General features: G+C 46.1%; 1 protein-coding gene across 1 annotated transcript in view; it reads right to left on the reverse strand.

The window, feature by feature from the left end:
* Window positions 1-24765, reverse strand: part of spata20 (spermatogenesis associated 20) — a 338661-nt gene extending 313896 nt beyond the window's left edge. Inside the window, exons 1-4 of the mRNA XM_055654097.1 lie at window positions 24604-24765; window positions 6138-6299; window positions 1262-1326; window positions 46-200 (exon numbers count right to left, since the gene is read on the reverse strand). Coding sequence (XP_055510072.1) covers window positions 46-200; window positions 1262-1326; window positions 6138-6299; window positions 24604-24728 — 507 coding nt within the window. The 5' untranslated portion in view covers window positions 24729-24765. The remainder of the gene's footprint in view (window positions 1-45; window positions 201-1261; window positions 1327-6137; window positions 6300-24603) is intronic.
* Between the last annotated feature and the right edge of the window lie 1472 nt (window positions 24766-26237).

Below are 26237 nucleotides of genomic sequence, written 5' to 3' on the forward strand. Positions count from 1 at the left end.
AATGAAAAGGGGAGAATTGCAGGCAATTTCAAACAGTCAGCTCACCTGCACAAATGCCATGTAAACTTTGTCAACATCTGGCCGCTCTTCCCGATCAACCTTGATGCAAACAAAGTTCTCGTTCATTATTTTACCAATCTCTTCATTTTCAAATGATTCTCGTTCCATAACATGGCACCAGTGGCATGTGGAATACCCAACTGGAAAAAGGTAGAAATAAAAAAAACACTTGAGATTGAACAGAACACACAGTACTGAAACAGGCCCTTTGGCCAAACCTGCCCACGGCGACCAAGTTGCCTAACCGAGCAACTTCCACTTGCCTGCGTCTGATCAATATTCCCTCTAAATCTCTCCTGTCTATGTACCTGTCCACGTGTCTTCCCACCTCTACCGCTTCCCCTGACAGCTCATTCCATATAACAATCAATCCCCTCTGTTGAAAAAGTTGCCCATCAGATCCCTTTTAAATCTTTCCTCTCTCACCTTAAGCCAAAGCCCTCTAGACCTGGGGAAAGGACAGCAGCTATTCACTTTATCTATGCTCTCATGATTTTATTCATCTCTAAGGCCACCACACAGCCTCCAATGCCACAGGAAAGAAAGACCTAGCATTTCTAACTCTCCTCATAATTTAAACTCCCCAGCCCCGTAAACATTCATGTAAAATGGAGACACAAGAAACTGCAGGTGTTAGAATCTTTAGCAAAAAAAACTGTTTAAAAAAAGAACTCAGCAGGTCAGACAGCATCTATGGAGGGAATAAACCGTGACATTTTGGTCTGAAGAAGGATCTCAACCCGAAATGTCATCTGTCCGTTCCCACTAAGTTTCTCCAGCAGTTTTTTTTTGCTCAAAGTCCTTGTAAATCCCTTCCCCACCATTTACAGTTTAATTACATTCTTCCTCCAGTAGGGCAACCAGAACTGTACACATTACTCCACATGTGGGTGGCCTTACCAACGCCTTATACAGTTATAACATGTGGTTTCAACTCTCACTAATACCTTGACCAGTAAGGGCAATATGCCATACGCCTTTCACCATCTTGTCTATCTGTTTGCAATTTTCATGGACCCCTCCTGGGTCTCTCAGTTCTACAACACTCCTCTGCCTTTTATTGCACAATTCCTACCCTGGATTGTCATACCATTAGTCAACACCTCACATTTATCCAAATTAAACGCCATTTAAAACTTAAATCTAAACCGAGAACAGAGAGGAAATGTGAAAAAGAAAAAAATAGCTAGACTGGGTTTACCTGACAGAAATATTGGCTTGTGTTCCTTCTTTGCTTTGGCAAAAGCTTCTGGTCCCCACGGATACCTGGATGAAACAGAATGACTCAATAATTGTGAATATAACATTTGGGGATAGAGTATAGTGCAAGACAAATATTAGGAGAACTTCACAAGCCCCAGACACTTACAGAGTACATACATTTCACCTCAGTGGAAACAGGTTCTAAGAGCCATGTACAATGTGCATCTGTTTCGTTACCACACATTTAGCTATTGAAGGCCAAGGACAAATTTATTTATCAATATGGTGAATGCAGCACATCTGCGAGGAAAAGACAAGTTTGAATCTATGGTTCACACAACACTTCAGCTTTGTGTCCGAGTTAGCAATTTGATTTCAGTGATTTATCAACCACAGTAAAGGGCCTGTCCCACGAGCATGCAGCTGCATGCGGCAAGCGCGACCAAACCGGAAGCGGGGGCCGCGCGGAGGTCGAGTGATCCCGTACGAGTTGACTTGAAGTTTGACCGAAGTCCGTGAGAAGTTCGCGCTAGGCGTACGGCGTCAAGACGCTGCGTACGGCGTCAAGATGCTCTGTACGGCGTCAAAACGCTGCGTACGGCGTCGAGACGCTGCGCACGCCCATCGAGGCAGTGCGTAAGGCCTCAATGCGGCTGCGGGCCGGCAGGCCGTTGCCGCGCGGAATGTTTGGACAGTGTCAGTTATTCGGAGCCCCGCGCGATTTCGGGACCAGCTCCGCACAACTCCATACGGCTCCGACGATCGAAGTGGGACTGGCCCCGCGAGGCCGTACGGCTCAAGCAACCACGTTAGGTCGTGCTTGCCGCATGCAGTCGCATGCTCGTGAGACAGGCCTTTTAATCATTCAGTTGCCAGCATAATGGATGGTAAGCTTTAGACTTAGACTTAATTTTCAACAACTCCTTTTTTCCTACATTGGTCACAACATAAGCATACACCATATGAGTGTACTAGCCACAGTTCAAACCCCACCATGTCATGCCTGGCAGAAGTTGGGGCAGGCCAAGTAAAAAAACAAAGAAAATAAGGGTAAAATAATTTCTCAATGAGCCAACACTATACAGGACAACTTGCAGCTCTCTAATGTGCCTTGTTCATCTACGCTGTAAGCTGATCAGAAAGTATGCAGAATTGTAACCAAAAAAATACGCAAAATGCCTCCATACAAAACATCATCCACAGCATCGATTACTATGACAAGAGTGCTAGAGAGAAAAAGCAAGCATTTCCATTTTTCCCCAACTGCTTAAAAAATACGTATGAGTATATTTCAGACTTAAACTTGGATGAATCTCTATGATGTACAATACAAGAGACTGGGGAAAATGTTTGATCAATTGCTAACCTACCTCAAGGAACTAAATAGTGAGAGGGTTTGTCCACATAACACGCAGCTCCTCATAACAGATGTCATAAATAATAGGACTCAGAGATGGTGCCCAAAATTGCTCACAATATTCCAAATGCATCCTTACCAGCGTCTTAAAGAGCCTCAACATCCCCTACTCCCAATTCCTCCGCATACGCTGCATCTGCTCCCAGGATGAGACGTTCCACACCAGGACATCGGAAATGTCCTCGTTCTTCAGGGAACGGGGATTCCCCTCCGCTACCATAGATGAGGCTCGCACCAGGGTCTCATCCATACCCCGCAACATTGCTCTCTCTCCCCATCCCCGCACTCGCAACAAGGGCAGAGTCCCCCTAGTCCTCACCTTTCACCCCACCAGCCGGGAAATACAACAAATAATCCTCCGCCATTTCCGCCACCTCCAACGTGACCCCACCACTCGCCACATCTTCCCATCTCCCCCTACGTCTGCCTTCCGCAAAGACCGCTCCCTCCGCAACTCCCTTGTCAATTCTTCCCTTCCCTCCCGTACCACCCCCTCCCCGGGCACTTTCCGTTGCAACCGCAAGAAATGCAACACCTGTCCCTTCACCTCCCCCCTCGACTCCATTCAAGGATCCAAGCAGTCATTCCAGGTGCGACAAAGGTTCACCTGTATCTCCTCCAACCTCATCTACTGCATCCGCTGCTCTAGATGTCAGCTGATTTACATCGGGAAGACTAAGCGGAGGTTGGGCGATCGTTTCGCCGAACACCTCCGCTCAGTCCACAATAACCTACCTGAACTCCCGGTGGCTCAGCACTTCAACTCCCCCTCCCATTCCCAATCCGACCTCTCTGTCCTGGGTCTCCTCCATTGCCAGAGTGAGCAACACCGGAAATTAGAGGAACAGCACCTCATATTCCGCCTGGGTTGCTTGCGTCCGGATGGCATGAACGTTGAATTCTCCCAGTTTTGCTAGCCCTTGCTGTCTCCTCCCCTTCCTTAACCCTCGAGCTGTGTCCTCCCATCCACCGCCCTCGGGCTCCTCCTCCTCACTTTTTCCTTCCTTCTCCCCCCATCAGTCTGAAGAAGGGTTTTGGCCCAGTAAATCCAAAGGGTTTCTACAGCTATATTAATAGCAAAACGATAACGAGGGATAAAATTGGTCCATTGGAGAGACAGAGTGGACAGCTATCTGCAGAGCCAAAAGAGATGGGGGAGATATTGAACAATTGTTTTTCTTCGGTATTCACCAAGGAGAAGGATATTGAATTATGTGAGGTAAGGGAAACTAGTAGAGTAGCTATGGATACTATGAGGTTCAAAGTAAAAGAAGTACTGACACTTTTGAAAAATATAAAAGTGGATAAGTCTCCAGGTCCTGACAGGATATTCCCTTGGACATTGAGGGAAGTTAGTGTAGAAATAGCTGGGGCTATGACAGAAATATTTCAAATGTCATTAGAAACGGGAATAATCCCCGAGGATTGGCGTACTGCGCATGTTGTTCCATTGTTTAAAAAGGGTTCTAAGAGTAAACCTAGCAATTATAGACCTATTAGTTTGACTTCAGTGGTGGGCAAATTAATGGAAAACATACTTAGAGATAATATATATAAGCATCTGGATAAACAGGGTCTGATTAGGAACAGTCAACATGGATTTGTGCCTGGAAGGTCATGTTTGACTAATCTTCTTGAATTTTTTGAAGAGGCTACTAGGGAAATTGACGAGGGTAAAGCAGTGGATGTTGTCTATAAGGCCTTTGACAAAGTTCCTCATGGAAGGTTGGTTAAGAAGGTTCAACTGTTGGGTATAAATGCAGGAATAGCAAGATGGATTCAACAGTGGCTGAATGGGAGAAGCCAGAGGGTAATGGTGGATGGCTGTTTATCGGGTTGGAGGCAGGTGACTAGTGGGGTGCCTCAGGGATCTGTGTTGGGTCCTTTGTTGTTTGTCATGTGCATCAATGATCTGGATGAAGGTGTGGTAAATTGGATTAGTAAGTATGCAGATGATACCAAGATTGTGGATAATGAAGAGGATTTCCAAAGTCTACAGAGTGATTTAGGCCATTTGAAAAAATGGGCTGAAAGATGGCAGATGGAGTTTAATGCTGATAAATGTGAGGTGCTACACCTTGGCAGGACAAATCAAAATAGGACGTACATGGTAAATGGTAGGGAATTGAAGAATACAGTTGAACAGAGGGATCTGGGAATAACTGTGCATAGTTCCTTGAAGGTGGAATCTCATATAGATAGGGTGGTAAAGAAAGCTTTTGGTATGCTAGCCTTTATAAATCAGAGCATTGAGTATAGAAGCTGGGATGTAATGTTAAAATTGTACAAGGCATTGGTGAGACCAAATCTGGAGTATGGTGTATAATTTTGGTCGCCCAATTATAGGAAGGATGTCAACAAAATAGAGAGAGTACAGAGGAGATTTACTAGAATGTTGCCTGGGTTTCAACAACTAAGTTACAGAGATAGGTTGAATAAGTTAGGTCTTTATTCTCTGGAGCGCAGAAGGTTAAGGGGGGACTTGATAGAGGTCTTTAAAATGATGAGAGGGATAGACAGAGTTGATGTGGAAAAGCTTTTCCCTTTGAGAATAGGGAAGATTCAAACAAGAGGACAGGACTTCAGAATTAAGGGACAGAAGTTTAGGGGTAATATGAGGGGGAACTTCTTTACTCAGAGAGTGGTGGCAGTGTGGAATGAGCTTCCAGTGGAAGTGGTGAAGGCAGGTTCATTGGTATCATTTAAAAATAAATTGGATAGGCATATGGATGAGAAGGGAATGGAGGGTTATGGTATGAGTGCAGGCAGGTGGGACTAGGGAAAAAAAAGTTGTTCGGCACGGACTTGTAGGGCCGAGATGGCCTGTTTCCGTGCTGTAATTGTTATATGGTTATATGGAATGTTGCCTATTTCCTTCGCTCCATAGATGCTGCTGCACCCGCTGAGTTTCTCCAGCATTTTTGTGTACCCTCAACATTACATCCCTGTTTTTGTATACAAGCCCTCTTGAAATAAATGCTAGCATCGAGTTTGCTTTCTTTACTACTGATTCGACTTGCAGATTAACTTTTTGGGAATCCTGCACCAGCACTTCCAAGTCCCTTTGCACCTCCGATTTCTGGAATCTCACACCATTTATAAAATAGTCTATGCCTTTATTCCTACTACCAAAATGCATGACTCCACACTTTGCTATACTATATTCCATCTGCCACTTTTCTGCCCACTCCCCCAACCTATCTAAGCCCTTCTGCAGAATTCCTGCTTTCTGTACACTACCTGCCCCTCCACCTATTTTCGTATCATCCGCAAACTTTGTCACACAGCCTTCAATCCCCTCGTCCAAATCATTATTATACAATTAGATAGATGCGCAGAATAATGTGCAGAATTGATGCTCATCATAATCACAAATAACATTATTTTAAATCTCCCAACATGTCAGATATAATTTCCAACCATTTCCACTGAGATGTATAACGTGCTGCTTGATTACCAGTCCACAGGGTTATGTGCATGTTGCAACAAGTAAGAGGACTTCTCATGGATCAACCGATTGGAGTGTCTCTTTCGGCCCGATGAAGATGGTGGCTCCTCACTGCCTCCTGTTGCCATGCTTAGAAAAATTGTCCTTCCAAGACCTCTCCTGGGATAGGTCCTGTTGATTCAAGCAGAAAATCTCTCTCCATTACATGATAATAGCCAATTATATTTAAGTACATTTTATCATAACTTACTTTCCTAATTTTGGAATACAGCATTGATATCCAAAGAAAGCATAAGGTAGCCCACATAACTTGATTCAATCAAGGGACACCATTATATGTAAACACCTTAGCAAAAAACCTGAGATGCTGGTGCTCAGAACTAAAAATAAAAATTGAAAAAAATTTGCAACATCTGTGGAGCTTTCTGATTGATGGCTTTGCGTCAGTTATAATCATCAACCAGAATTATCACAGCTGCCACTCGACCTTCTATTGCCAACAATTTCTGGTTTTAATTACAAAATTGTACTTTTTGCCTATTGTAAATATTTTGGATTCTCTGCTAATGCAAACAGCATTTGAGTGGTAAAATAATTCTGAATCGCTCCTGGCAAGGAAGGCAGAGGCTAATTATTTTCAGCAAAATTGAAGATTTCCAAGCCAATTTTGGGACAAACGGATGATTCCACCATTAAAAAAACCCCACATACGTTGAGATGAGATGAAAGGTTTGCTAGTGCCAAACGGGTGGGTTTAAACTAAATAGTGGGGAGGAGTGGGTTGACAAATTGGGAGTACAGGTGCACAACCTTTTATCCGACAGCCTTGGGACCAGACACTGTTCGTAATTTGGAATTTGTCGGTCTTCGGAATGGAAATTTTTTAGCGTAAATTTTAATGGCTGGCTCAGTGGTAGAGTGCCCGGCTCATATCCGCAAGGTCGCGAGTTTGCGCCTTGATCCCGGCAGTTCCTCGGTCGCGAGTTTGAGTCTTCAGTGTAGTTTTTTTCTTGCAGAATGAATGTCTGTATGAAATGCAGTGTGTTGAATTAATTCCTGAATTTGTAAATGTGACCGCAGCATTGAATCACCTCCCGCACTCATGTCACCCTAGTGGGGCTTCATGCCCTAAGGCGGCCTAAGGCGACATTTTCACACTCTTATATCCGTGTGCAGCAGAGACGCCAAACGTGAGCTTTGGTGTGCAGACGACATCCTGGAAAAAATGTCTGGTTTCTTCCAGGTAGGCGATATACCCTCCCGCGCAATATACCCTCCACTTCTCTTTTTAGTTCCCCTTTCTTCCAGGACCGATCCGAGGTTCCGCTGTCACCTCTGCGGGCCACCCTCGGTGAACGCTCACTCAACTTTGTCTTGGGATTCCTACTCTCCCGGTCAATGTACCCTCACCTGCTCTTTTATGAATGGGGATTTAGTTCCCCTTTCGTCGAGGACCGACCGGAGGTTCCGCTGTCACCTCTGCGGGCCGCCCTCGGTGAACGTCCTGTCTCCCTGTCCCTGGGATAGCAGGGGGCGATCAAACAGCACAATACCCCCCTCCCCCACCCCCAACTCCAGAGGAATCCGCTCCCCGATGGGCCGCTACGGCGACAAGTGGCAGTTCGCCCACAGCCCGAGAACAAGACGCACCTTGCGCACCAGCAGCAGCTGCCCCTCTGGAGTTGGAGCGGGGCTGGACTGGAGTTGCTGATCTGGGATCTCCGTGCTTGCAGTGGGCCTGGGGGTCGGTGTCCCGATGAGGGGGCACAGCTCGGGCTGTGGGCGAACTGCCACTTGTCGCCGTAGCGGCCCATCGGGGAGCGGCTCCTGGTGGTCTTGATGTCTCCCGCTAGTTCGCAGTTTTCCTCTGGAGTTGGAACGGGGCTGGGCTGCTGCTGGCTGTGGGTCTCTGGGATCTCCGTGCTTGCAGTGGGCCTGGGGGCCGGTGTCCCGTTGGTCCTGACGTCTCCGGTGACTGGCATTGCCGACGTGAAGACAGTGCAAAGCCCCCACGCCGGTGCAATGGGCGGGGAGCTGGAGAGGGGAGGGAAGGGGTCACACACATGGCGGGGGAGCAGAGGGGTGTAGGTGGGGTGAAACTGAAGGGAGCGACAATCTGCAGCTCCCTGCCCACTGAGATAAAAAAGTTCTCACGCAAGACTCACGATACACTGTGTATCGTGAGTCTACCGTGGGAATTTTTTTAACTCAGCGGGCAGACAGCAGCATATTGTCAATTATTAACCCTCCCGCGCAATATACCCTCACCTTCTCTTTTATGGATGGGGATTTAGTTCCCCTTTCTTCCAGGACCGACCTGAGGTTCCGCTGTCACCTCTGCGGGCCACCCTCGGTGAACGCTCACTCAACTTTGTCTTGGGATTCCTACTCTCCCGGTCAATGTACCCTCACCTTCTCTTTTATGAATGGGGATTTAGTTCCCCTTTCGTCGAGGACCGACCGGAGGTTCCGCTGTCACCTCTGCGGGCCGCCCTCGGTGAACGTCCTGTTTCCCTGTCCCTGGGATAGCAGGGGGCGATCAAACAGCACAATACCCCCCTCCCCCTCCCCCCCACCCCCAACTCCAGAGGAATCCGCTCCCCGATGGGCCGCTACGGCGACAAGTGGCAGTTCGCCCACAGCCCGAGCTGCGCGACCTCAAGAACAAGACGCACCTTGCGCACCATCAGTTTCTGCCCCTCTGGAGTTGGAGCGGGGCTGGGCTGGAGTTGCTGATCTGGGATCTCCGTGCTTGCAGTGGGCCTGGGGGTCGGTGTCCCGATGAGGGGGCACAGCTCGGGCTGTGGGCGAACTGCCACTTGTCGCCGTAGCGGCCCATCGGGGAGCGGCTCCTGGTGGTCTCGATGTCTCCCGCTAGTTCGCAGTTTTCCTCTGGAGTTGGAACGGGGCTGGGCTGCTGCTGGCTGTGGGTCTCTGGGATCTCCGTGCTTGCAGTGGGCCTGGGGGTCGGTGTCCCGTTGGTCCTGACGTCTCCGGTGACTGGCATTGCCGACGTGAAGACAGTGCAAAGCCCCCACGCCGGTGCAATGGGCGGGGAGCTGGAGAGGGGAGGGAAGGGGTCACACACATGGCCGGGAAGCAGAGGGGTGTAGGTGGGGTGAAACTGAAGGGAGCGACAATCTGCAGCTCCCTGCCCGCTGAGTTAAAAAAGTTCCCACGCAAGACTCACGATACACTGTGTATCGTGAGTCTACCGTGGGAACTTTTTTAACTCAGCGGGCAGACAGCAGCATATTGTCAATTATTAACCCTCCCGCGCAATATACCCTCACCTTCTCTTTTATGGATGGGGATTTAGTTCCCCTTTCTTCGAGGACCGACCGGAGGTTCCTCTGTCACCTCTGCGGGCCGCCCTCCGTGAACGTTTTCAAGGACCTTTTTTCAAGGACTGAAAAAATGTCGCTATTCGGAGGTTTTCGTTATTTGGATCTTCGGATAAAAGGTTGTGCACCTGTATAAGGATGGAGTTATAGAGAAAGAGAGTACAGCAAAAGTTACGAAAGACACCCAAATTAATGGGACGAAAAGTTCAAGAATGGTTGGAATGGTCAGACTCATCATGCAACGGTGAAAGCAACGGGTGTCCTAAACTTTCTGAGGCGCAACTTTCATCATTGTTCAACTTCTGTCAAGGAGAAGCTATACTTCACCCTCGTTAGACCTCATTTGGACTACGCAGTTGCAGCATGCGACCCATACACAAATAAAAACATTTCTTCCTTCGAACGTATCCAAAGACAGGCAGCTCGATTTGTTACTAACACCTATGAGAGAGAAGCGAGTGTCACCAAACTTCTGAATTCTCTGGGGTGGAACCCTCTCCAAGACAGACGTGAAGCTCACCGTTTGACCTGTTTTTACAAAATGTTAAATGGTCAGCTCGACATAAATTACAAAACCTACACCAAATCCAAACCAATTAGGAGCAGACGAGGGCTTTCCATCCAATTTGTGATCCCAGCTACAAAGACAGATGTGTACAGCAATTCGTTCTTCCCCCGCACAATTAAAGCATGGAATAATCTCCACCCTACTATAGTTACCCAACCAGATGCAACTAAATTTAAAGTAGCTCTTTCTTCCCAATAACCCCTTCTGACTTAAGCCCTCCCTTCACCATCTCCAGTTTAAATTCCATTTGGAATATTTTAAAGGACCAAGAAACCAAGAACCAAGAAGGAATAAGAGGTGAAATAGGAACTGGTGTGAGAGGGGAGGTGAATACAAAATTAAAAATGTTATACTATTATCAATGCGCAAAGTATAAGAAATTAAGTGGATGTGCTAGAGATTGGTAAGTATGATGTTGTGGGAATTACAGAGACATAGCTGCAAGAGAATCAGAGCTGGGAACTGAATATTCAGGGGTATGTGTCCTAACGAAAAGACGGGACAGGTGGGCAGAGGGGGTGGGGTAGCTCTGTTGGTAAGGAATGAAATTCAGTCATTTGCGAGGGGTGACATAGAATCAGTAGATATAGAGTCATTGTGGATAGAACTGAGAATTTGTAAGGGTAAAAAGATCCTAATGGGAGTTACCTACAGGCCCCCAAACAGTAGCCTAGATATATGGTGCAAATTGATACAGGAGTTAAAATTGGCATGTAGCAAAGGTAATGCTACGGTGGCTAAGGGAGATTTCAACATGCATGTAGATTGGGAAAATCAGGTTGGTACTGGACCCCAAGAAAAGGAGTTTGTAGTGTAGAGTGCCTCCGAGATGGATTCTTAGAGCAGCTTGTACTGGAGCCTAACAGGGAGAAGGCAATTCTGGATTTAGTGTTATGTAATGAACCGGATTTGATAAGGGAACTCAAGGTATAGGAACCATTAGGAGGGAGTGACCATAATATGATGAGTTTTAATCTGCAATTTGAGAGGGAGAAGGTAAAATCGGAAGCGTCAGCATGTAGTTGAACAAAGGGGACTATGGGGGCATGACGGAGGAGCTGGCCAAAGTTGACTGGAAAGGGACCCTAGCAGGGATGACAGTGGAACAGTAATGGCAGGTATTTCTGGGAATAATCCAGATGATGCAGGATCATTTCATTCCAAAGAGGAAGAAAGACTCTAAGGGGAGTAAGAGACGACCGTGGATGACAAGGGAAGTCAAGGACAGTATAAAAATAAAAGAGAAGACGTATAACATAACTTTCTTGCTATTGAGGGAGTGCAGTAGGTTCACAAGGTTAATTCCCGGGATGGCGGGAGTGTCATACGATGATAGAATGGAACGACCGGGTTTGTATTCACTGGAATTTAGAAGGATGAGAGGGTATCTTTCAGAAACATATAAAATTATTAAGGAATTGGACATGCTACATGCAGGAAAGATGTTTCCGATGTTGGGGGAGTCCAAAAGCAGGGGCCACAGTTTAAGAATAAGGGGTGAGCCATTTATAACTGAGATGAAGAAAAATGTTTTCACCCTGATTTGTGAATTTGTGGAAATCTCGGCCTCAGAAGGCATGGAGGCCGATTCACTGGATGCATTCATAAGAGAGTTAGATAGAGCTCTTAAGTCTAGCGGAATCAAGGGATATGGGGAGAAGGTAGGAACAAGGTAGGATCAGCCATCATCACATTGAATGATGGTGCTGGATCAAAGGGCCGAATGGGCTCCTGCACCTATTTTCAATGTTTCTAACTGACAGAAATCAATTGAGAGAATTTATAAAGATCTGTAGTTTAGCAGCATTTAAAGCCTTTACATCGGCAATCATACAATTCAACTCTCTTTCTTTCTGCAGACTTTTTGAGACTTTTCGGAGATTGGGAAGTGATATGATTGATACTGTTATGACTTCAAAGAGACTAAATATAAAGTCAACCAATGCAAGTTATTCCACCACATCCAGAACAAAGTAAAACAAAGAGCACGTGCTGCATTTGAAGATGGATATTCAATATCAGATTGTCAAAGCATTGGCTATTATACAAGTTTAGGGATTATGGAGCCAACAATGTAAACAGTTTGCTAAATTTATCCAGACCATCATTACAATTACTTTTTTATTTAGCAATCCACAGTTTACCAATTGGCAACTTATCCATGTTTTGCACAAAAGCACATGGTAAATTCCAACAATAAAGGACACGGGGATGAACCCTAGTAATCATGATTAGGGATGAAGCAAGTAATAAAAGTAAGACCAGTTAATATTAACATTTGGTATACAAGATATTGCATCTGGTAAATTCAGCAAACTTGGAAGGAATGGACAACCTTGCAGTTTATGATTCACAAATCCTGCCAACACTAGGGTTTTCCTCTCGATTCTTTCCCCAGAGGTCTTTCATGGCCTTTGATAAGGTCCCGCACAGAAGATTAGTGGGCAACTATAGAGCACATGGTATTAACCATATAACCATATAACAATTACAGCACGGAAACAGGCCATCTCGACCCTTCTAGTCCGTGCCAAACACGTATTCTCCCCTAGTCCCATATACCTGCGCTCAGACCATAACCTTCCATTCCTTTTCAGTCCATATAACTATCCAATTTATTTTTAAACGATAAAAACGAACCTGCCTCCACCACCTTCACTGGAAGCTCATTCCACACGCCACCACTCTCTGAGTAAAGAAGTTCCCCCTCATGTTACCCCTAAACTTCTGTCCCTTAATTCTCAAGTCATGTCCCCTTGTTTGAATCTTCCCTCCTCTCAGTGGGAAAAGCTTATCCACGTCAACTCTGTCTATCCCTCTCATCATTTTAAAGACCTCTATCAAGTCCCCCCTTAACCTTCTGCGCTCCAAAGAATAAAGCCCTAACTTGTTCAACCTTTCTCTGTAACTTAGTTGCTGAAACCCAGGCAACATTCTAGTAAATCTCCTCTGTACTCTCACATTAGGATATTGACATGGATGGAAAATTTGTTAGCAGACAGGAAACAAAGATTAGGAATTAATGGGTCCCTTTCAGAATGGCAGGCAGTGACTATTGGGGAGCCTTCATAACAAGGGGATTTGAGTATAGGAGCAAATAGGTGCTTCTGCAGTTGTACAGGGCCCTAGTGAGACCATACCTGGAGTACTGTGTGCAGTTTTGATCTAATTTGAGGCAGGACATTCTTGCTATTGAGGAAGTGCAGCGTAGGTTCACAAGGTTAATTCCCAGGATGGAGGGACTGTCATACGATGAAAGAATGGAATGACTAGGCTTGTATACACTGGAATTTGGAAGGATGAGAGGATATTCTATGGAAACATTTTAAATTATTAAGGGTTAGACAAGCTAGATGTGGGAAACATGTTCCCAATGTTGGGGGAGTCCAGAACCAGGGGCCACAGTTGAAGAATAAGGGGTAGGCCATTTAGAACTGAGATGAGGAAACACTTTTTCACCCAGATTTGTGAATTTGTGGAATTCTCTGCCTCAGAAGGCAGTGGAGGCCAATTCATTGGATGCATTCAAAAGAGAGTTAGATAGAGCTCTTAGGGCTGGTGGAACCAAGGGATATGGGAAGAAGGCAGGAACGGGGTACTGATTGTAGATGATAAGCCATGATCACATTAGATGGCGGTGCTGGCTCAAGGGGCCGAATGGCCTACTCCTGCACCTATTGTCTATGTTTCTATGTTTGTTTGAAAGGCTGACATTCGCAAAATTTCAAATTAAACTCTAGCCTTCCTAGCAGGTAAGAGCACAGGCAAGAAGATGGATTATTTAACTATCATAATTTGGATGATTGTCCCACCATCAAGATTTGTCTGAAGGCAAGAATGTCATTGGTTCACAAAAGCAAGGAGCACTTTGGAGTACAGGTATAGGAAGATTATTTTGTTTATTGATAGTTTCCTCTCTACCCGCAAGTTAATCTTCTTCCCTTTGATCAAACCTCAAATTTTTAATTCCACACCAGTACAACTACAAAGATTTCCAGCCCCTTTAATGCCTTCAACCAACTCCAAGGTCCTTCTTGCTGCAATGGTAGAAGAACTTCTGGATGGACATCTGGTCAAGTAACCAGCACTTTCATCTTTCTAGTCTAAAATTATCTCATGAATCATAAAATCATACAGCACAGAAACAGCCCAATTTTCTATGCAGATTGCGATGTCTGTCTAAACTAATCCCATTTGCCTGCTCTATGCCTGTATCCACCTGTGCCTTTCCTATCAAAATAACTGTCTGAATATCTTTTAAATGTTGTAATTGGATCTGCCTCTACCATCACCTCTAGCAGTTCATTATAGAATACAATGCCCTCCATAATGTTTGGGACAAAGACGCAGCATTTATTTTATTTGCCTCTGTACTCCACAATTTGAGATTAGTAATAGTAAAATCACATGTGGTTAAAGTGCACATTGTCAGATTTTATTAAAGGGTATTTTTATAGATTTTGGTTTCACCATGTAGAAATTACAGCTGTCTTTATACATAGTCCCCCCATTTCAGGGCACCATAATGTTAGGCGTTTGTAATTGCTCAGGTATGTTTAATTGCCTCCTTAATTCAGATATAAGAGAGCTCTCAGCACCTAGTCTTTCTTCCACTCTATCCACCACCTTTGGAAACTTTTATTGCTGTTTATCAACATGAGGACCAAAGCCTCTGTATTTCTGTTCACGAAGTCTTCTGCAGACAGTGGTCATTAGCAAATCCACACTTGACTCCTGAAGAGTGTTTCTGATCTGGAGGACAGGTGTTTGGGAATTTTTCTTTATTATAGAAATAATTTTTCGGTCGCCAGCTGTGGAGGTCTTCCTTGGTCTGCCAGTCCAGGGCTCTCACTTAACCTTTTTTCTGTTTCTAGCCGGGCAACCTAGGCAGCTTTTTAGGTTGCCAAATGACAGTTTAGGTGGTCATTTAAGACGGTTTGCATGATGCGTACAATAATGTGCTCGGACGAAGTGCATAGTTACCAGTCAGAATTATGCTCAATGAAGCATTCATATATTATTTCTGCTTCAAATAAAGTCACAAACTAAACATGTTCACCAATCAAGACATGATATATACCACAATGACATGCAGCAAAATTATAATACAGTATCTCAACTCTTTTTACAAGTTGCAATGGATGCAATTTATATTATTTCTTTCCACTTCCAAACAAAAATGTGGTTGGATTAATCAGCGTATGATCAACCTCGGTGAGACCAAGCGCAGGCTTGGCGATCGCTTTGCACACCTCCACTCAGTTCACAATAACTAACCTGATCTCCCGGTGGCTCAGCACTTCAACGCCCCCCCCCATTCCGAATCCGACCTTTCTGTCCTGGGCCTCCTCCATGCCCAGAGTGAGGCCCACTGCAAATTGGAGGAACAGCACCTCATATTTCGCTTGGGTAGTTTACACCCCAGCGGTATGAACATTGGCTTCTCCAATTTCAGGTAGTCCTTGTTTTCTCCCTCTTTCCCCTCCCATTCCCAGCTCTCCCACAGCCTACTGTCTCCGCCTCTTCCTTTCTTTCATTCCCCCCCCCCCCCCCCCCGACATCAGTCTGAAGAAGGGTCTTGACCCGGTCACCTTTTCCTTCGCTCCATAGATGCTACCTCACCCGCTGATTTTCTCCAGCATGTTTGTCTACCAACGGGATCCCACCACTGGCCACATCTTCACATTTGCTCCCCTGTCTGCTTTCTGCAGAGACCGCTCCCTCCGTAACTCACTGATCAATTCGTCCCTTCCCACCCAAACTACCCCCTCTCCTGGCACTTTCCCTTGCAACCACAGGAAATGCTACATTTGTCGCTTTATCTCCCCCCTTGACTCCATTCAAGGATCCAAGCAGTCTTTCCAGATGTGGCAGAGGTTCACCTGCACCTCCTCCAACCTCAGCTATTGCAGCCGCTGCTCTAGGTGTCAACTGCTCTACATCGGTAAGACGAAGCGTAGGCTTGGCGATCACTTCGCCGAACACCTCCGCTCAGTTCACAATAACCAACCTTATCTCCCGGTGGCTCAGCACTTCAAATCCCCCTCCCATTCTGAATCCGACCTTTCATGGCCAGACAATGAAATTCTTGCTTGCTGCAGCACAACAGAATATGTAAACATAATACAGAACAGGAGACAAAAGTTCACTGTGTTTATAAACCATAGACCATACATATACACAATAAATAAACAGATAAAGTGCAATAGGCTGTTATTTTCCCAAGTTGGAGTTTGGTGGTGGAGGTTCCACTCCAGTTTAAATTCCATTTGAATATTTTTGGAGGACCAGGAAATCACGAAGCAAATGTAATTCCAGGGAGTTACTCTTGCTCCAGGGAGTGATTGTGTGTTGGCTTTCAGCAGTCGCTGCGAGGTGGCGACCGGACAGCAATGGCGTCCAGAACACCCACAATGCAAAGGGAGGGAGAAAGTGGTCGGCACCGACCAGTTGCCGTGGCAGTGCGCATGTGCAAGGCGGCACATGGGCACAACCACGGCCGATGATGTGCAGTCCGCGGTTGTGCGCATGTGCAGCGAGAGGATGTGCAGGCCGTGGCAGTGCGCATGTGCAAGGCGGCCGACCGTGCCGGCGGATGAGGAGCGGGCGGAGAGCGGAGAACTGGGGGCCTGGATACGGATAGCGGGTGGGGACGGAGAGTGACAGAGAGAGAGAGATGGAGAGCCCACTCAGAGTTGAATATGTTCGAAACATTACACCTGGAAGCTATGAGACTCCTCCTTGCAGGCAAAGCAGGCCACTTCCAAAAGACGTGGTCTGCATTTATTGACTTACTACAAGTATAAGGTGCAACAGTAATTTAAAAAATAAATGGTGTCAGGATCTGGTAATGGGGGATGAAAAATATGAAGTTGGTATATCCCTTTTTGCGTGTTTTTTTATAATAGAGCAATTGTTTCTCTTTCTGTCTTTCTTTTCTACGGTCTATTTCTTAACTTTCTTCTCTAACACTTTTTCTAATGGGCTTTTTTTTTCAACACTTTCTCGCACTATCACGTCTCACTTTCCTTACTTCCTTTATTTCTATCTTTCTTAAAGCTCAAAAAAGGAAGGGGTACAACAAATGTAATAAGATATATGTGGTGTGTACTACTGTAACATTGTACTTCTAATAAATAAATAAAAACATTTAAAAAAGTTGAACGATAGGTGTTCCAGGCACTTGCCAAGCCGGGCAAAATTACACGGCTTTTAGGTTGCCCGGCGGGACTTTAGGTCGCCATTGGCACCTGGGCAACCGTTAATTTCGAGCTCTGCTGTCCCTTTGCAATTAGTGAGTTCACCAGTGCTCTCTTTCTTCTTAATGATGTCCCAAACAGTTGATTTTGGTAAGCCAAAGGTTTGGCTGATATCTCTAACAGTTTTATTCTTATTTCTCAGTCTCATAATGGCTTATTTGACTTTCATTGGCACAACTTTGGTCCTCATGTTGATAAACAGCAAAGGGTGGACTATGTATAAACACAGCTGATATTTCTACATGGTGAAACCTAAATGTATAAAAAATAAGGAGGCAAATAAATAAATAATGGGTCTTTGTCCCAAACATTATGGAGGGCACTGTATTATTATTGAGTTCAGTGTTCTGAAAAACGCAATGAATCATGGAATTTGTCAAAGTTCATTTGAGAAAAAAAAGCGAACGGTCGTGCCAGGTAGCGGGAGAGCGGGGCGTAACAGCGAAAGAGAGGGGGCAGATGCAACGGGGAGACGGGGAGAGACTGGACCGGCGGAGAAACAATGAGAGGTGGGGGAGAGAGAAGGGGAGTGAAAAACGTGCGTGTTTGTGTTTTGCTTACAGATGTGTTCAGCTTAACATTTCATGGTTTGCTGGAGTTTGCACGTTGGTTGCAGAGGCAGGCAATGTCCCCCAGACCCTCCCTCCAGTCTTGGGAGGGTGGGGGGATTGTCCTAGCGCCGGGGAGTTCTTGTGGAGATGGGGTGTCCGGGACCTGCAGTGAAGCCTCGATAGCAAGTTCCACTCTCCCCATCCGTCTCCCCATCTGTCTCCCTGCCGCCTCGCCTTTACCTGCGGACTGGCGTCACTCTGTAGGAAGCAACTGCAGATCCTGGTTTACACCGGAGATAGACACAACGTGCTGGAGTAACTCAGCGGGACAGGCAGCATCTTTGTAGAAAAGGAATAAATGACATTTCGGGTCGAGACTCCAGAGATGTTCCCTGACCCGCTGAGTTACTGCAGCATTTTGTGTATATCCCCGTTGATGACTGGTTCTCGGCTTTCGCCAGCACCGAGGAAGCTAACCAACAGCCACTGGATAAGGCGAGAGGTGCAGCTGACTGTCCCCGGCCCGTCGGGGAACGGGTTCCTCGGGGGTTGGAGCAGAGTTGAGCTGGAGTTAGCGCTTCTTCTCCGCGCTGTCACCCTGGACATCTCCGGCTGCCCTGGACAGGGATGGACAGGGATGGTACAGGGACGGTATTGAGACTCCGCTCACAAATCTGCCTCCTGGGGTTACACAGGAGGGGGGTGCGTGGTTCGCCCATGTATAATAACCCTGTATAACCCGGGAGGGCAGCCCGAGTGAGAATGGAACCCATACACCCAGGCTCAGCGGGACCAGACCGTGATTCATTAAATTGTCACTGCTGAGATTTCTGCATGGACCAGTGGAGAAGAGAGAAATAGTGTCCCTAACTCCAGTAGCAATTCAACAGTGCTTGCAGCGCCGGAGACCCGGTTCGATCCTGACTACAGATGAAACGCAGATCTGTAAACACGCAGCAGCTTAGCTGCCAAGAATGTTTATCACCAGTGACCTATGACCTGGGCATGCGCAGTCGGAATACCAAACTCACTTATCGATTATGCTAATTTAATTTTTACCCATTTGGTGATTCTGTTCTCTGAAGATTCAGCCAATGTCATAGGACAGAAACCTCCACTGACACTTCATAGGATCAGAGATAAAACAGGTTATAATGGGTGAATTCAATCTACATATAGATTGGGTGAATCAAATTGGCAAGGGTGCTGAGGAAGAGGATTTCTTGAAATGTATGCGGGATAGTTTTCTAAACCAACATGTAGAGGAACCAACGAGAGAGCAGGCTATTCTAGACTGGGTATTGAGTAATGAGGAAGGGTTAGTTAGCAGTGTTGTTGTGCATGGCCCCTTGGGCAAGAGTGACCATAATATGGTTGAGTTCTTCATTAGGATGGAGAGTGACATCGTTAATTCAGAAACAAGGGTCCTGAACTTAAAGAAAGGTAACTTTGAGGGTATGAGACGTGAATTGGCCAAGATAGACTGGCGATTGATTCTTAATGGGTTGACGGTGGATATGCAATGGAAGGCATTTAAAGACTGCATGGATGAACTACAACAATTGTTCATCCCAGTTTGGCAAAAAAATAAATCAGGGAAGGTAGTGCATCCGTGGATCACAAGGGAAATCAGGGATAGTATCAAAACATACTTAAGAAAGGATGTACTAGCCCTGGAGGCAGTGCAGCGAAGGTTTACAAGATTAATTCCTGCAATGAGGGGATTGACATATGAGGAAAGGTTAAGTAGGCTGGAACTCTACTCTTTGGAGTTTAGAAGAATGAGAGGCGATCTCATTGAAACATATAAGATCGTGAGGGGCCTTGATCGGGTGGATGCACCGAGGATGTTCCCAATGATCGGGGAAACTAGAACTAGGGGACATATTTGCAGAATAAGGGGGGGCTCTTTTAAAACTGAGATGAGGAAGAACTTCTTCACCCAGAGGGTGGTTAATTTATGGAATTCACTGCCCCAGGGAGCAGTGGAAGCAGAAACTTTAAATATATTTAAGACTAAAATAGATGGTTTTTTAGCTGCCAAGGGGATAAGGGGCTACGGGGAGAGGGCAGGGATATGGACCTAGGTATGGTTAGTATAGTAAGACCTGAGTGATCTCCTGGACAAGTGTCGATCGCCTAGATTGGGGTCGGAGAGGAATTTCCCGGATTTTTTTCCCGAATTGGACCTGGGTTTTTATCCGGTTTTTTGCCTCCCCCAGGAGATCACGAGGTTCTTGGGGTGGAGAGGGGTGATAGCGGTATAAAGGGGAGGGTAGTGTCTTGTGTTCTGTGTCTTGTGTCTACTGTTTGTGGGTAAGTGTGTCTGTTTAGTGTTCAGCCATGAGCGAATGGCGGTGCGGGCTCGATGGACCTGGTGGTCTGCTCTCGCACCTACTTTCTATGTTTCTATGTTTCTAAAAGATGAAGCGTACAAATTAGCCAGAAAAAGCAGCCTACCAGAGGACTGGGGGAAATTCAGAGACCAGCAGAGGAGGACAAAGGGCTTTATTAGGAAAGGGAAAATAGATTATGAAAGAAAACTGGCAGGGAACATAAAAACTGACTGCAAAAGCTTTTATAGATATGTGAAGAGAAAAAGATTAGTTAAAACAAATGTAGGTCCCTTGCAGTCAGAAACGGGGAACAAGGACATGGCAGACCAATTGAATAACTACTTTGGTTCTGTCTTCACTAAGGAAGACATAAATAATCTGCCGGAAATAGCAGGGGACCGGGGGTCAAATGAGATGGAGGAACTGAGTGAAATCCAGGTTAGCCGGGAAGTGGTGTTAGCTAAATTGAATGGATTAAAGGCCGATAAATCCCCAGGGCCAGATAGGCTACATCCCAGAGTACTTAAGGAAGTAGCCCCAGAAATAGTGGATGCATTAGTGATAATTTTTCAAAACTCTTTAGATTCTGGAGTAGTTCCTGAGAATTGGAGGGTAGCTAATGTAACACCACTTTTTAAAAAGGGAGGGAGAGAGAAAACGGGGAATTACAGACCAGTTAGTCTAACGTCGGTAGTGGGGAAACTGCTAGAATCAGTTATTAAAGATGGGATAGCAGCACATTTGGAAAGTGGTGAAATCATTGGACAAAGTCAGCATGGATTTATGAAGGGCAAATCATGTCTGACGAATCTTATAGAATTTTTCGAGGATGTAACTAGTAGAGTGGATAAGGGAGAACCAGTGGATGTGTTATATCTGGACTTTCAGAAGGCTTTCGACAAGGTCCCACATAAGAGATTAGTATACAAACTTAAAGCACACGGTATTGGGGGTTCAGTATTGATGTGGATAGAGAACTGGCTGGCAGACAGGAAGCAAAGAGTAGGAGTAAACAGGTCCTTTTCACAATGGCAGGCAGTGACTAGTGGGGTACCGCAAGGCTCAGTTCTGGGACCCCAGTTATTTACGATATATATTAATGATTTGGACGAGGGAATTGAATGCAACATCTGCAAGTTTGCGGATGACATGAAGCTGGGGGGCAGTGTTAGGTGTGAGGAGGGTGCTAGGAGGCTGCAAGGTGACTTGGATAGGCTGGGTGAGTGGGCAAATGCATGGCAGATGCAGTATAATGTGGATAAATGTGAGGTTATCCACTTTGGTGGCAAAAACAGGAAAATAGATTATTATCTGAATGGTGGCCGATTAGGAAAGGGGGAGATGCAACGAGACTTGGGTGCCATGGTACACCAGTCATTAAAAGTAGGCATGCAGGTGCAGCAGGCAGTGAAGAAGGCGAATGGTATGTTAGCATTCATAGCAAAAGGATTTGAGTATAGGAGCAGGGAGGTTCTACTGCAGTTGTACAGGGTCTTGGTGAGACCACACCTGGAGTATTGCGTAGTTTTGGTCTCCTAATCTGAGGAAAGACATTCTTGCCATAGAGGGAGTACAGAGAAGGTTCACCAGACTGATTCCTGGGATGTCAGGACATCCATATGAAGAAAGACTGGATAGACTCGGTTTGTACTCGCTAGAATTTAGAAGATTGAGGGGGGATCTTATAGAAACTTACAAAATTCTTAAGGGGTTGGACAGGCTAGATGCAGGAAGATTGCTCCCGATGTTGGGGAAGTCCAGAACAAGGGGTCACAGTTTAAGGATAAGGGGGATATCTTTTAGGACCGAGATGAAGAAAACCTTTTTCACACAGAGAGTGGTGAATCTCTGGAATTCTCTCCCGCAGAAGGTAGTTGAGGCCAGTTCATTGGCTATATTTAAGAAGGAGTTAGATGTGGCCCTTGTGGCTAAAGGGATCAGGGGATATGGAGAGAAGGCAGGTACAGGATACCGAGTTGGATGATTAGCCATGACCATATTGAATGGCGGTGCAGGCTCGAAGGGCCGAATGGCCTACTCCTGCACCTATTGACTTTCCTTTCTCCCAATGACAACCAGCTCCTCCAAGATGAAACTCCTTGCCCTCTGTGGCCAATATTCACAATCTCTTCTAATTTTAAATGACAATGCTCAGCCAAAGACACTCCCAAGAACATTAAACACTGAAAGACCACATCCAATGGAATAATGTTCATCCAGCCAAAGAGGCCAAACAGTAAGCACTCAAGCAAAAATAGTGCTTGAAGAACTTAACAGGTCAGGCAACATCTTTGGAGAGAATGTACAGATGACCTTTTGGGAGGGGAATCCTTCTTCAGACTGGTTTCCTCCTCGGATGCTGTCTGTCTCGCTGAGATCCTCCAGAACTTTGTGTTTTGCTCAAGGTGCAAGTATCTGCAGTTCCTGATATCTGTCAAATTGCACTAATTCTTAAAGGCAAAATTCCAACTGGGGGAATCTCATCCATGGGTTTTACAGAGGCACGTGGTCCGATGATTAAAAAGTTCATATAGACTGTGGTATCAGTATCAGTATATCTTTATTGTCATTTCCTGAGTACTCACATACCCAGAGGAAACAAAAAAACGTTGCTCAACCAGTGTCCATTCAGTGTGCAGTACAAATAACAACAGGTAAATAGAAATAAAAATACATATATCATGAACAAATTAAATTAAACACTCTACTCTCTACTAAACATCAACAGGCGTTCCGATCGACAGCTGCTGCAGTGTGTCCAGGTTGATCGGTTGCTGCGCGATACTTTGGCAGGGGGCTAAGTCCGTTTATCAGTCTTACAGCCTGCGGGAAGAAGCTGAGGAGCATCCTGCTGGTTTTGCAGCTAATGCTTCTGTACCTCTTCCCAGATGGCAGGATGGAGAATATGTGATGCGATGGGTGGTAGGGGTCTTTGATGATGGAGATGGCTCTGTTGATACATCTCTTCCTGTATATGTCCAGCAAGAAAGGGAGTGGAGCACCAATAATCCTGCTGGCGGTCTTCACAATCCTGTCAAGTTGGTGCCGTTCGTACGCCTTGCAGCTCCCGAACCAGGAAGTGATGCCGTTGGTTAATGTACTCTCGACTGTCCCCCTATAAAAAGTTCGTAGATGTGTAGTGGGGAGACCTGCTTTACGTAGTCTTCGGAGAGGGTGTAGTCGCTGCTGGGCTCTCTTGACCAGTGCTGTGGTGTTGGTTGTGGACATCAGGTCATCTGACAGGTGGAGTCCTAGGAACTTCACGCTGCTGACCCTTTCCATATCAGCTCCATCGATGTGCAGAGGTGAATGGTGTTTTTTTCCCGCCCTCCTGAAGTCAACCACCATCTCCTTAGTTTTTCCCACGTTGAGAATGAGGTTGTGGGATTTGCACCATCCTGTGAGCAGCTCCACCTCCATCCTGTACGCCGACTCATCATTGTCACTGATGAGACCCACCACTGTTGTGTCATCAGCGAAGTTGTTGATGAAGTTGTTATTGAGTCTAGCAGTACAGTCGTGTGTAAGCAGACTAAACAGCAGGGGGCTTAGGACACAGCCTTGGGGCGAGCCAGTGCTCACGGCTATGGTCAAGTACCTCTTCAGCCCCACTGTGCTATCCAGGATACACTTCACCTCCAGATAGAAGAAATGGCTGACGTTTCAGGTCGAGGCCCGTCTTCGGACTGACCGAAGGGCGTGTATGGAGGGACATAAGTATGGAGGGATTGGACGGGGGGGGGGGGGGGGGGGAGGATGGAGTCGAGGTATGTGAAAATTAATTCAGTGGGACAGGAGCAAGCAGCCTGGCCTCAGTGCGGTTGAGGTCAGCACGCCAGACTCCCAGGGCACTTCTCTTGTCGGCGGGTTTGATGATGATGTCGGGGTTGTTTGGAAGGTGTGAGGTGTCTTGGACATAGGTAGGTAGGGAGGAAGAAGGGTCTCGACCCGAAACATCACCCGTTCCTTCTCTCCAGAGATGCTGCCTGTCTCGCTTAGTTACGACAGCTTTTTGTGTCTATCTGCAGTTCTTTCCCACATGCTTCACCTGCCTCAATTGTGGGAGAACTGGGAGGAGGAGAGGTACACAAAAATGCTGGAGAAACTCAGCGGGTGCAGCAGCATCTATGGAGCGAAGGAAATAGGCGACGTTTCGGGCCGAAACCCTTCTTCAGACGAGGAGGCGAAACCCTTCTTCAGGAGGAGGGGAAGTCCCGGCCCCAGACCCCTGGGACTTATAGTCCAGGCAGCCCTGCTGCGCAAGCGTCGCTCCAACTGAACTACAATTCCCATGAGGCAGCGCAGCCGTTCAGAAGATTCGAGACCACCCAGTTCACCACAACAGAACCGACACCACAACAGGAGTTCACCAGAATCCTGGCGTCCGCGCCCTTTTGGACGTTGTCATTGGGTTTACCTGCGCGATGTCCCCGCTGCCGCTGTCAAGGCCCGTGGCCTATTCCCCGTTGCACTCCGGGTTAAGCTTGCCGCCCGGCGCAAGCTGTGGACTGATCGGGTGGCGCAGCCCAGGTGCCGCAGCATGATCACCGCCAGCAGCGCAGCGGCCGCCAGCGCGCCCTCTAGTGTGGAGGTCCTCAGCACATTGGCTGCGGGGGGGGGGGGGGGGTTCAACCCTGTGTGGGAAGGAACTGCAGATGCTGGTTGACACCGAAGATAAGACACAAAATGCTGGAGTAACTCAGGCAGCATCTCTGGATAGAAGGAATGGGTGGCGTTTCGGGTCGAGACCTTCCTGCATTTAAATAGGCACCTGGGTCATTCAGCTCGGTAAGGTTATACCAACTCTTTGGCATAGCTGTCTCATTCGCCCAATCTCCTAAATGTTATCCAATGCCACAAGGGTTTCCATAACCCTGGTACAACATAATAATACGGGGAAATAAGTAAAAAGTAAATGTTGGCAACAAGGAATTGATGGGCCAAATAACCACCCCAGCCCTCTGTGTTGTAACAATGTTTTTCTTATGAAATTGAAATATTTTCCTCACGCTAATGAGTAAATCAAATGCACATATTAATGTCTCCAATGATGACGAAGTCTTCATTCCACATGCCTAGCCAGCTATTTCCAGCTTTTTCTGTTTCAAAGTTTTTCAATACTTGAGCCAATCCAAAATGTGCCTTCTTCATAAGTCAGGGCGTGGAAAATTATGTTGCATCTACAGAAAGAACACTGATCAGACTGCATAATGCCTACAGTTCTGTTCACCGTTCCATGAGATGTGGTTGTGCCGAAGAGAGCGTGCAAAGAGATACACTATGTTGCCTTGATTGGTGAAGGAGCAAGTTTGAATAGATACTCAAAATGCTGGAGTAACTCAGCAGGTCAGCTGGCATCTCCACAGTTTGAAGAAAGGTCACATTTTCTCCACATGTGTTGCCTGACCTGCTGGGTTACTCCAGCATATTGTACCTATCTTTGGCATAAACCATCATCTGCAGTTTCATTTTATTACATAAGGATTTGAATCGTCCAGTCACACTTGTATTTCCTGTTCTTACAATTTGCTACATCTATTCCGCAAGTCAATAAACAAAATACAGAAAGATGTTTTCAAAGCTATCTGCTCAGCTTTATAACAAGAATACGTTCAATACTTTTGCAAATATTAATTTACTTGAGTTCAAGTCTGTGGAGGCTAGAAAACAAGAGGCCAGCTGGTAGTACATTGGAAGAGAACAAGTACCAATTATTTTATTTTGGGAGGATGGTCACTATTATAATGTAGAAATTCTGTAGCTAATCTCATAGTGAGATGATTACAGATGTAGAACACAAAAATGCTGGAAGAACCTAGCGGGTCAAACCGCATTTGTGGAGGCAAAAGGTGCATGTTAACATTTCAGGTGGAGACCTTGCCATAGGACTGAGAGGGAAGAGAAAAAAATTGCCAATGTTTAGTCCATAGAGGGGTGGGATAGAAACTGGTGATAGGTGTAACTCGATAAGGCCAGGGGATGATCAGCAGATGGAACCAAGTGGGGGGAATGAAAGGGGATGGGAAACACAAACAATGGGAGAAGGAACCT

This window comes from Leucoraja erinacea, chromosome 23 (genome assembly GCF_028641065.1).
Source record: "Leucoraja erinacea ecotype New England chromosome 23, Leri_hhj_1, whole genome shotgun sequence".
Lineage (NCBI taxonomy): Eukaryota > Metazoa > Chordata > Chondrichthyes > Rajiformes > Rajidae > Leucoraja > Leucoraja erinaceus.